This window comes from Protopterus annectens, chromosome 5.part0 (assembly GCF_019279795.1).
Source record: "Protopterus annectens isolate FY-2018-M chromosome 5.part0, PAN1.0, whole genome shotgun sequence".
NCBI classification, from domain to species: Eukaryota; Metazoa; Chordata; order Ceratodontiformes; family Protopteridae; genus Protopterus; species Protopterus annectens.
Window position 1 is genome coordinate 226,691,319 of NC_056735.1, and position 13,013 is coordinate 226,704,331.

At 43.9% G+C, this 13,013-nt stretch overlaps 1 protein-coding gene across 2 annotated transcripts in view; it reads right to left on the reverse strand.

Annotated features, from left to right (window-relative positions):
* The window catches only part of FAM168A (family with sequence similarity 168 member A), a 2,303,849-nt gene that overhangs the window by 349,342 nt on the left and 1,941,494 nt on the right, over positions 1-13,013 (reverse strand). For both annotated transcript variants that reach the window (XM_044072210.1, XM_044072209.1), the window contains one exon: positions 1,808-1,982. In XM_044072210.1, the coding sequence (XP_043928145.1) occupies positions 1,808-1,982 (175 nt within the window). The remainder of the gene's footprint in view (positions 1-1,807; positions 1,983-13,013) is intronic.

The window sequence follows — 13,013 nt, forward strand, 5'->3', positions numbered from 1 at the left end:
GTAAGTGGAGAGGGCCAAGACAGTAGACACAGGAACTGTGGTTGTCTGTGACCGACATCTTTGGCCACACTGACAACGTTTGAAGCCAGATTTTAATTTCTCTGACATAATACCAAGAAAAAAAGACAGTCCAGTCCAGTAAAAGTCAATTCCAGTGAAAAAGAGTCAAATCCGGTAATAGAAGTCAATTTCTTAAGAAAGCAGACTACAACAATTTCTTAGTCAAAGTAATTCAAGTAGGGGTGGTAGGCCCCGAAAAACTCTGTACCCTATAGTTAAACTAAGTAACTAATCTAAGGAACCGAGAATTCTAAACCCACTCACACACTTTACTCTTAACTTAAATGACTAGATTTAAAGTAGTTTTTCTGAAAAATGTAAACAGAATAGATAATTTCTTATCTGAAAAGCCTCGAGCTAGCCTCCAGCGATGCGTATGCAGCAGCGGCAAACTAGATCTGAGGTAAAGGCAGAGGGGGATTGTGGGTATTAGATGTCCTCGAGCTTCTTCTCGATGCAGAGCTTGCAGTCGGCCGGCACGGAGCCGAGGATCGGCTCCGAACCCATGTGTAAGAACAAAGGCGAGATTGAACACTCTCACATGTACAGTTTTGTACCTACCATAAATGTAGACGTTCGAGTGTATACACTGCTGCAGTCATTACTCTTGGGTTATTCTGCCATCAGGCGGTTCATGACTGCAGCAGTGTAACACGATGAACATCACCAAAAGACCCACTACCCTGCTACTTGCTCCATCCCACATCTGGGGAATTAAGATACAATACTGTTATATTCTGGGTGTTATTAGCTAGGCTTGTAAAGGCTATTGTGCCATTAGCCTACTAATCACCCGTGACTCTATATGTACATACACACACACACAAATATATGTGTGCTTGTTTGTGTATGCCCGAAAATTCCAAGGTCATAAAACTGTGAGGAAAAGTGAAAACTCAAAGGCTACTTTACATAGCACTCATGCACAAACAGTAAGATCACAGTTACAACGCAATTTTAAGGACTTTTCAGTTTACCATAACCCAAGACTTGCTATTAAAATATGGTCTCAAAAAGGATAACTCATCTGAGTTAAGGTCATTCCCCTGCAAGTCTAGAAAGCACACCCAAATATCAAATGACAGCCAGGAAGGTAACATAGTCTACAAAGGAGGTCATCTGCTTACCAGACAAAAGTATTAATATCCACTAAGTGAAGTTAATATCCAAAACTGGTTAAAAGTTCGGTGGTGTCGAGAGACCTAGAGAACTTAAGAATAATCTCTTGTCACTGTCCTCCACGCATACTCCAACCAAAATTGGGTAAAACCATATGGTGTCTTGGAAGATATAGAAGAACAAAGGAAAACAAATGTCACTTTTCCATCACTTTAGAACATACTTCATTGGCATTTCTGAAACCAGAAAAAATGCAACTGGTCTCGAAAAGTTTTTCTGAAATATGCTCATCCAACACGGCTGAGAGATCATTCCCAGGAATTACAGCTAGACTATAACAGCTGACAAAATAATCTAGAACATTTAGTTAATTTTACAACTCACTGAATTGTCAAACAGCAAAAGTAAGAACACTCAGACTTCCAAAGTTAAGCAACAGCTGGATGATCCGTGTCATAATTATGTTTCTACACACAGTATCACTACATGAAGCACGAGTGTAAAACAGAAAGCACTTGTTTTCAATGGTAACTATTTTGCTTACAATGAAAATGAAATTACATTTATGTTTTTCTGGCCACTGTTTTTCCTTATTACAGAATAAGTTAACAAGAAATGAAAAGATTACCTGCTGACATTGCCATGGTGGTTCCAGCAACCATTCCCATAGTGACACCATTAGTCCTTTGTGCAGGTACAGTAGCTGGGTAGATTGCAGAGGGAATGCTGTTAGGTTGTACCACTGTGGTATGATGAATGACATGAGGTTGTGCTGCATACACAGGCTGTGTGTAATAAGCTCCCTGAGGATAAAAAAACAACTTTTTTTAGCACTGACATATGAAAGACATGCACAAGCAAATACATAAATAGTAACTATGCAAACTGCTGCACTTCTGACTCCATTATGAAAAATGAAACTTATGATTTCCATGACTATAACAAATCTTCAGTGGTTAAGGAAACTCAGCAAAGGTTAACTATTATCAGTTTTAAAACAATTAATGTCAGTATGGCAATTGTGTGACCAACAGACAGGCGACTCACTTATGCAGCTTAGAAACTGAGTATTTATGAGCAGCTCACAAACACAGAATAATGACAAATTAATTCTTTGCAGTGAATAACTATCAGCTAGCCATTGTACTAACTACATACAGTTCGTTTGGCTATAGCTGAAACCACTAACTCTTATTTTATAATTTAGTGTAATGCATCAGAACATACTTCTAGAAATACTTACACACCTCTGAGACACCAGCATTACCTTATAAAAATTTTGCTACAGTTTTCAAGGTTAAACACTTATGTGGACTTTAACATAAAGCAACCTCTGCCATGAGGTCAGCGTCTTCCATTATTGCTTCCCCCTCTGCCTCTGGGCGAAGGTTCACCACATGTGTCCTGAAAAGATTTCTGTGATTTTCAAAACCACATTTTACCACTACCTCTCTGACCTTTGGGGTAAGGTCTACAGGCATGGAAAAATGGACTCCTACAGTAGACAGAGCATTTCCCTCTTGTTCACACCTGGTGATTGTGTCCTTTACCTCAGGCCTGAACAAAGACGAGCTGTCAAATGGGGCGTTTACAAAGGAAGACTTAAAGGGTTCCGCAAAGTCACATAAGCGCATCCAAGAATGCCTCCTTAGGGAAATTCCAAAACTCACTGCTCTAGTCACTTCACCAGCTGCATAAGATATGAGCCTCATGGATGTGTTAACAACTGAATTTAAGATAGTGAGGTGAAGAGAATACCTTGTCAGTAACCCCTTCAGCTACTGAATCTTGGAGGGTATCTCCTAGCTCCTTCAGGAGATTCCTCTACAGGCTTTTAAAATGGGTAAGATAATTCAGTGATCTTATAGAAAAAGCCGCTGAGGAAAAGATGCGCTTTCCATACCTGTCCATAGTCCTGGATTCCTTGTTTGGATGATGGACAGAAGATGACGTCTCTGAGAGTTCCTTCTTAGTGGCCACAGCCACAACCCATGGCATCAACGGGGACTTCTTTGATTAAGAAAGAAGTGTTGGGGGACTTACAGCCACCCCTCTGTTTGAGAATTTCCAGGATGTCTCCAAAGGGGACATCATCAGGAGGCGACCGTGGGGACCCTTCAGCATCATTGAGGTCTGTATCAGAGGTGACAGACTCCTCTGCGGAGTCTAAGTGCTTCTTCTTGCACAGTCTCTTCCGAGGGATCTCCTCAGAATGGTATTCTGGGGAGGTTTCGGAAGAGTGAGGGGTGCCCTGTGGGTATCCTGAGGCCTAGGGTCTCTGCGTCCCTGTGGATGCAGAGGTAAGGAGACAGGCACCAGTGCTCTGGGGGGAGGAATCTCCGGAGAGGATTGCAGACCGGTCTGTGGAGATAGAACCCTCCTCATGACCTCAAAAGCCCCCCCTCCCATCTCTGATCTGAGGATATCCTTGGATCTGAAGAAGCCAAAGGACCCCCCTGAACAAAGGACAATGGACCTGAGGCAGAGGTAGGAGCCAAACTCACCCGAGCTGAGGCTCTGAGAGGCACAGTCAGATTTGACAGCTGTCTGATCTGACTCATCCCCCTGGACCCAACTGGAGAGTGCCAGCTCCTAGACTCCTCTAGCTCCGATGGAGCCGTGGCTGTCTGAGACATGGTCGGATCTGTAGAACCTGAGGTTGGGTCTCAAATACCAGTTCTGAATCTTCCGACTCTGAAGCCAGGGGGCTGGAGCAAAGGAGGTAGATGTTGTAGGATCTGAAGCCCTAGGGGTCAGATCCAACAGTAATTTGGCCAGAGCTGGTGTCTGTAGCAATCTCTGTACCACCCAATCCACATCATCATCCTAAAGACTCCTTGAAGACAGAGTTGATGGGGTAGGAGATTTTGTTTTCTGCAGTATAGGAGACCTGAAAAAAGGAGATACTGGCTGTAAGGTATGGGAACAGCTCCTTATTTTGAACTCCATTGGCACCGAGCAAGGAGGAGTCAGAGCTGATGGGATTTTGTCTGATCAGGTATTTCTCAGATCTGAAGAGGACAGTCTTGGTATTTTATAGGCTGGATCCAAAGAAGAAGACTGGTAAGATCTTTTAACAGATTTTCCTGACTTGCCCGATTTGGCAGAAGGAGATCTGTCTGACTTTGGTGAATCCGTACCTTCTTCCAGTACCTCTGAGAAGGGGGTTTGAGAAGACCTTTTAGAATCAGTTTATTTTTTCTCTACAGGAGGGCTCTATGATTAAAGGAATGACAGATACAGCACAACTCCTGGAGATGGACAGCCACAAGAGCCCCAAGTTAAGAGGGTGGCCTAATGGTTAAAGTGTTTGCCTTGCAAACACAAGGTGTAGGGTTTGAGTCCCACAAGGGACAATTGGCTAGGCTTAAAATAGCTCGCAAGGGCAGTTAGCTTAGTACTAAATCTATGAACCTATGAAGACAATAAACAAAGGGTGTGTTTATCGCTAAGGGGCATTTTTTGCTACATTTTCCGCATTTCTTGAAACCCACTGGCCTAGACTCCTTGCCTGACATTGTTAAGGTCAAGAACAATAAGAACAACAATTAAACAACAATGGAGTTTTTTTTTTTTTAACCCTCTAACTTGAACGGGTCAAGCTGATAGAAAATAAAATACACACACGGGGAAAAAACAAACAAAGCCCTCTAACTTAAACGGGCCTTAACACAGAACACACAGAGGGAAGAAATACTTAGTCATCAAATTTAAAGGGACTGTACAAAGCTACTACACTAATTAAACTATGAAACAAGAACAACAGGAACAATAGGGACAAGGGGGATAAAGCCCTCTAACTAAAACGAGCTGCTTGACAGTTCTCTAATTTAAATGAACTATCACAGTAGAAGACAAATATAGTTCTCTAATTTAGACAAACTATTACAGTACAAGACAAGTACAAAAATATTAGCCAGGAAGGGATATGAGGCCTAGCGAGTAGACAATGGTCAAAGGTCATCAATAAAGAACTCAACTCGGAAAAAAATTTGGTAATAAGAAGGCACTCAGCTACATTATTTATTTATTTTATTTTTATTTATTAAATTAGCTAAAGATCTAGATTTTTAACAATAACTGTAAGAGTTAAGGCGAAAAAAATATATCAAAACTGATTATACTTAGCCAGAGCTAGCAGACGAACGGTCGATCTATTTAGTGGCAAACGAGATCTGGGGAGGGTCCTGGTGCATGCTGGGATAGGGATTTAGCCATGAGCTGGCAGAGAGCCTCGAGCTTGTATATAAGACCGAGAAGGATCCGAAAATCGGATCCGAACCCAACCTAGTAAAAATGAAGGGGAGATAGGACAATATCACATCACTTGTTTTCAATTGCAAAATATTTACATGTTTTTTCACCTTGAATTTTCAGCATATAATAAAGTAAATAATTGTCAACTATGCGACATTTGCCCATCTGTCACAAAATATAATGTCTCAAAGGAATGGTCGGGACTTAAAAAAAGGATAGAGACTATTACAAAACCCAAGCATAAATAACAGGCGTTAGGCAAGTCATTCAAAATGGCTACTGATAAATATTCCTAATTCAATGACATAAGTGATGCTACTAAGGCTAGTCTTGTTTTGGCCTAAGTTTTGCACACTTCTAACAATTACTTTTGAGAAGCCTGGAATGCCTGCTTCAGAATAGAACAACAAGACGTGTTAAATGTAGACTGCACTCCTGGCAGAACATAGCAATATGGTAAGATGGAGCCCAAGAGAATTTCAAGGCAGCATGTATTAGACAAGCACAGTGTTAACATTCTTTATGAAGGCTGGTTGTGCAGGTCAATGGCTAAAAGTGTTTTGGATCTGTTTTCTTGTGCTCCCATGTGCATTCCCCTAGATGCCATATAAAAATATGCAGACAGTCAAAAATATTCTTCAAGATGCAAACCGCTATGTTTTGTATTAACAGGCAGACTACACATAGTCAAGCAAACCTAAATGAAACTTTTGCAGCCCCTGAACTGGAATCATTACTACCTCAATCAGAATTAACTTTTTCACCATGGATTAATTATTGTATGCCAACTAAAATTATGTCTGTCTGCTTGTCCCTCTCCTGGCCATCACTAGTGTATGCCCGTCAACATTTGGCACTGTATTTGATTGTAACTTCATATGCATATCCAAGACAGTTTTATGTCTGTGATATGATATCTCAGCTTTCTCTTTTTCCCACCAAATTCCATCAAATGCTGTTCCTTGCATTACATCTACAGCTCTTTACGCTTCCTCAGATTACTCCCAAGTCACCCCATATCAAATTGTGTCTCCTGCCCAGTACAACTATTTTTTTTTCTTAAAAAAGAGAAATACAATAGGGATATTCTCTCAGACTTTGATTGCTTAATGTGCATGACTGCTTCTTATCTTGTCACACCTCTCTCTCATTTGTTCTTAAGTTCATTAATATAAAGTTTAAGCATAATTTTATATGGCTTCTACTGCAGATGGTGCGCCACTCTAGTTACCCTCCTTTGAAACTCCTCATTCTTGTCCAGCTTTGCAGAGACATGGCTTCTAAAACTACTCATACAGTACTTGAGATGGGGTCACTACAGTGGTTTGCAGAAAGGAATGAACAACTGATAAAATGATACTCCCTTCAAAAAGTACAGTTGTGTACACTTACTATAAATGTAGATGGTCAAGTGTATTGACTGTTGCAGTCACCACATTAGGGTTATCCTGCCAAGGGTAGCCCTCAGTCAGCCCGAATACCAGAGGCTAAGTATTTCTGCGTCAGTTGCTGTCACTCCAGGACTGATGTCAGGTCGTCAGTGGTATAAAATCAGACAGCTGACGCCATTACATCAGTTTTTCTTGCCCCAACTGTCAGGAGCCCCCAAATAGGGAGACAGGTTATGGTGGAAGAACACCCACCAGTAGAAAGTAAATACCAAAAATTTCCTGTAAGGAGACAGGAAGAGAGACAAGGGGGATGGAGGTGGGGGGGGGGGCAGGACTGCAACAGTGAATACACTTGAACATCTACATTTATGGTAAGTGTACACAACTGTACTATGTTCTTCATGTTTCACTGTTGCAGTCATCACATTTGGGTCGATTCCCAAAGCTGAAGAAAAGGGTGGAGGCAGTCAAGAAGATTGGGGGCTGGCTAGGATGCCCTGCAAGACTGCGGTGGCAAAGCCTGCCCTGGATTTGGAGAAGATAGGCAGGTGGTAATGTTTGGTGAAGGTATGAACAGAAGTCCATGTTGCAGCCTCCAAGATGTCCCTGGTGGGGACCCCTCTGATCAAAGCTGCAGAGGTGGAGGTTGCCCTGGTGGAATGTGTCCTGATCCCCTTTGGGGGTAGTTTCCCAGGCTGTTTGTAGCAGAAATGGAAGCAGTGTGCTATCCATTTGGAGATTGATTGTTTGGATGTGGCTTTGCCCTCTGCCCCTGCTGCAAAGCTGACTAGCAATTGGTCAGTTTTTCTAAAAGATTTAGTCCTATCCAGATAGAATCTGAGATGTCTGTGCACATCTAGACAGTGCAGAATCCTTTCCCCTTTATTTTGTGGGTTAGGGAAAAAGGTGGGGAAATGAATGGATTGGTTGAGAGCCACACTGGAGACCACTTTAGGCATGAAGGATGGGTTAGTCCTGAGGAAGACCCCTGTCAGTATGGAAAATGATGAAGGGCTCTACAACCAAGAGTGCTTGTAGCTCTGAAACTCTACTAGCTGAAGTGATGGCCAGAAGCAAGGCTGTTTTCCAAGAGAGGAATTTTAACTCTGCTAAAGCTGCAGGTTCAAATGGGGGGCAGTGTGAGCTTTTCCAACACAAAATTAAGTTCCCAAGCTGGGGTAGGAGCTCTTGTGGGTGGCCTTAAGTTGTTAGCCCCTCTTAGGAATTGTTTGATGAGAGGGTGTGAGAAGAGAAGTGGCTCTGTGCTGTAATGAGCAGAGATGGCAGAGGCATGAATTTTAATAGAAGAGAAGGATAGACCCCTTTGTAGTAGGTCTGCTAGGTAATCTAGGATGAGAGGTAGGGAGGGCTGTGCTGTTTGGGCTCCCTTAGCCTGGATCCAGGTGCAAAATCTTTTCCACTTGTCAGCATAGTATTTTCTAGTGCTGGGGCATCTGGCCTCACGTATAACATCTAGGACTTGTTTGCTTAGGCTGGCAGCTTGAGGAGAGGTCAGGGAATAAGCCAGGATGCCAGGTTGAGGGTCTGCAATAGGGGATGCATGATTTCTCCATTCTTCTGGGTTAGGTGCCATGGTGGCAGGGGTGACAGGCTGCGCAGCAGTGGGTACCAGTGCTGGCGTGGCCAGTCTGAGGCAATCAGGATTGCCCTTGGCTTTTCCTCCCTTATTTTGGGCAGCACCCTTGAAATGAGTGGTAGAGGGGAAAATGCATAGACCAAGAGATTTACCCACTGGAAGGACACAGCATCCACTTTCCAAGGCTTGCAGTGAGGTTCCCTGGTGCAGAATTTGCTGAGCTGATGATGGGAGTGGGAGGCAAAGAGATCCACCTTCGGGGTGCCCCATTTCTGGGTTACAAGGCTGAAGGTACTGGGGTCTAGCTGCCACTAGTGTGGGTCTAGCAGGTTTCTGCTCAAGTTGTCTGCCAGACAGTTTAGGGAGCCTGGCAGGAATTGTGCTAGCAGGTGTAGTTGCATGGCTGAGGCCATGTGCCAAAGGGTCATGGCGAGCCTGCAGAGGGGATAAGAGTGAGTCCTTTCCTGCTTGTTAATAATACCACATTACTGTGCTGTTGTCTGTTTTGATCAGTAGAGGCCCTGGGGAGAGTAGAGGTCTGAAATCTGTCAGTGCATGCTGAACATCTAGTAGCTCTTTTTGGTTGATATGCAGATGTATTTGATTTGGACTCCAATGGACCTGAATGCACCTGCCGTCCAGGTGTGCACCTCAGGCATAGTCTGATGCATCTGTGGTGAGGGTCTGGGTGGCGTGGGGTTGTGAGAAGGGAAGTTCATTGTTGTGGCTGCATGCTGCTGCCCACCAAAGAAAATCTTTCCTTAGACAAGGTATAATTGGTATGATGGTCTCTAGGTCTTGAGTGTGCTGACACCAAAGGCTTTTTAGGTACCACTGTAGTTTCCTCATATGCAGTCTGGCATATGGAATGCGTAGAATGCAGGAGGCCATGAACCCTAGAGCTTGCAGGATTTTCCTTGCGGATAACTGGGTTGTGGTGGCTAGTTGAGAGAATTAGCCTGTCAGGTAGGCTTGTTTTTCTGATGTAAGGAATGCCATCTAGGATGCTGTGTCCAGGCCTGCTCCCAGGAATACATTTTTTTGTGTGGGTACTAGTTTTGATTTATTTTCGTTGACAGCATACCCCAGGGAGGTCAATAAGTCCTTTACAAAGGGTCAGGTGCTGTAACAGCTTTTCCTGACTGTTTGTCTGAATTAGGCAATCATCTAAGTAGGGGTAAATTTGAACATTTCTTTGTCTGCAAAAAGCAATGGCTGGAGCCAGGCATTTTGTGAACACTCTGGGAGCAGTGGATAAGGCAATGGGGAGTGCAGAGAACTGAAAGTGCATAGATCCTGTCCTGAAATGTAGATATTTCCTGCAAGATTCCCTGATTGGGATGTGTAGGTAAGGCCTCTTTTAGATCTAGGGTGTCTAACCAATCTTCCTTGGAAAGCATAGGAAGAAGCTGCTGGAGGGTGAGCATTTTGAAATTTGGTATCACCAAAAAGGTGTATAGAATGGATAGATCGAGGATTGGGCGCCAGGTGCCCTCTTTTCTGGGTACCAGGAAGAGTCTTGAATAAAAACTTTGGCCTATCTGGTCTGCAGGAACATGCTGTATTGCCCTCATGGAGAGCAGGGAAAGGACTTGCTTTTTGGCCTCTGCCCAATGGTTTGGAGGAAGATCGGGGAACCCTTTTGGGGTAGGCAGAGTGTGGAAATAAAATTTCTATCCCTGGGGCACTATGTTGATGATCCATCGGTTGCTGGTAATAGAAGCCCAATTGTTTGCATGGAAGGAGAGTTTTCCTCCTAGGGGCACAAGCAGGTAGGCAGAGGTAAGGGGTGGAGGTGTAAAGTCATTGTGAGTTCTTACCATAAGGGGGTGGGGGTTAGCACTCCCTGTTTTTGAAGGCGGGGAAATCCATTGCTTAGATCTCTGCATTCCCTGGGGCTGCTGTCTGGGGAGTCTGCTTCCCCCTGGGTCTGGGCTGAGCTGGCCTGGAGGGGGCCAGAAAGGACCAGTGCTTGGAGGGGCAATGCCTACTGAACCTCGGAGGGTGGACCTGTACAAAGTCTTTAACTGTCTGCATAGATTTAGCTTTTTCTTCCATCTTTTTTAAGACCTCTTCGGCCTTTTTGCCAAACAAATTATCTTTGTTCAGTGGTGCGTCCAATAATTTTGATTTGACATGGTCTGGCAAGGTCTGTTCCTTAAGCCAAGCATGCCTTCTAAGGACTGAACCAGTCACTGCTGCCCTGCAAGATGCTTCTAGAGCATCAAAGCCACATTGCAAGGTGTGCTTAGTAACTTGGCTTGCAGAGTGCATAAGCTCTTGTAATTCTTAATTTTCTGCACAAGCAGGAAAGGAAGATATTTTTTGTTTGAGGAGTTCCATGGTATGCTGCTGGTATTTCAGCATGTGGAACTGACAATTTAGTGCTCTAATAGCAAGAGTAGCAGAGGTGTATACTTTTTTACTCCATCTGTCTAAAGCTCGGGAATCCCTGTCTGAGGGGGTGGGATTCTTAGCTGAGATTGCTTTAATTCCTTTAGGCCCTTGAGAGATGACCACTGGGTCAGCAGTAGGATTTTTGAAAAGAAATTTGTGAGAGTCAGGGACTCTGTAGTACATGTCAGGTTTCCTGGGAGCAGGAAGAAGGGTGTCAGGAGTCAAACTGGATTCCATAAAAACATCATCAACACCACCCAGGTCAGGAGGAATGGCCAAAGGTCTGTGCTGTGGTAAATCTAAGAATTCTGAGTCTCTTTTTAGACTGAGGATAGTCTTGACATTCCCATTGGAAATTTTCCCTTAAAGTATGAAGGGTTTCACCAAATGAAAAATCCTCGGGTGGAGAGGCAGAAGGAATGGATTCCTCAGCATCAGAATCCTCATAAGCAGAGAGGGGTTGCATGTCTTCACATTCAGAAGCATCAGAGTCATTGGACTCCTGTTCAGATAAAACTACTGAGGACAAGTCTCTTTTCGTTTTGAAAGGGGTAGCCTGGCTTCCCCTAATAAGCATAATAAGGTCTTCCCCCATTTTAAGCATTTGATATTGAGACAAGGAAGCAGGTGCCTGAGCTTGGGTTGTTGTTTTTTTGGGCGTAGTTCATACCCTGGTCCTTAGAAACTCAGTAGTTTTACAAAGAACTGAAGACGCGAAAGAAGTAATCGGTTTGTGTCGAGAATCGGTAGTGCAAAGTACTTCCTCAGAAGCCGGTGACTGCTCAGCGGCTCCGGACCCATCCAAGGTAGAGACATCCGCAGGATGCAGAAGAGTCTTGCGGCATACTGGACTCTGAAAGGGTCTCAGTAACGGCCTGCGAATCCACAGAAGCGGGCATCAGGGGCTGCGAAAGCACCTCACTGGGCACCGGAGAACTGACGACTAGCTTAACGGAAGCGGTGTCGGCAGTTTTGGACCTGTGCGGTCTGTCTCTCTCTCTTTATCCTTACGTTTTTTTCAGAAGATGGCTTACCGAAGCCATATCGGAATTAGAGGACTGAGTTCTAGCTACAATAAGGGCCCTATGACGTATAGTTCTGGCGTTGAACAAAGCACAAAAGCGACAGTTAGGGACGTCGTGGTCTGGGCCTAAACAGGTGACACAGTAAGAATGGAAGTCTCGGTGTGGTATTCGCTTTCCACAGGTGAGACAATTGTTAACTTTTTCTGACATTGCTTAGAGCAAGAAAAAAGGATCCCCAATGGTGTACTTAGCTTTAGAAGACTTCAACTTCAATTTGGAAACGAAAACTCAAGTAGCGGCCGACCAGCACTCGGACGAACTGCGTCTGCTTCGGGCTGCTCGGCAAGAAAGACTGATGTAATGGCGTCGGCTGCCTGATTTTATACCACTGATGACCTGACGTCTGTCCTGGAGCAACAGTAACCAATGCAGAAATACTAAGCCTCTGGTATTCGGACCAACTGAGGGCTACCCCTGGCAGAATAACCCTAATGTGATGACTGCAACAGTGAAACACGAATAACATCTTATATTTATACAAATAAAGTACAGTTGTGCAGAATCTTACCATAATGGTAGATGTCCTTATCTTCACTGTTGTAGTATTCACAACATTAGGGATCCCCTGTCTAGGGCAGCATGATGTCAGGCCAGTATACCAAAGCCTTAAGTTGCTTTAAGGTATGCCATACAGCACATGTATGTTCCTCAAGTAACATAAGGCATAAAAGGTGATGTCCAGAGGTAACATCCTCAGAACTGAAAGCCCCAGTAGGAACACCAGTCCAAGGAAAACCAAGAGGTAACCAGTACATCCAGAAGAGAAATGGACCAGAGGGATGATGGAGGGAGTGAATACTGCAACAGTGAACAGAAGGACATCTGCAGTTACGGTAAGATTTTACACAAATGTACTATGTCCTTCCGTTTCACTGTTGCAGTATTCATAAAATTAGGGAGAGTGCCAAAGCTCAGAAAGAAACTTGGGATGAGGAAGGATCAGCAGAGCTCTCTAGGAAGCCATGAAGGACACCCCTAGCAAAACCAGCTCTAGCTGTGGAAATTCCATCCAACTTGTGGTGCTTGGTAAAACTCTGCACAGAAGTCCAGGTAGCTGCCTCAAGAATAGAGTTAGTATCCAAACCCTTGAAAAAAACACCAGACTAA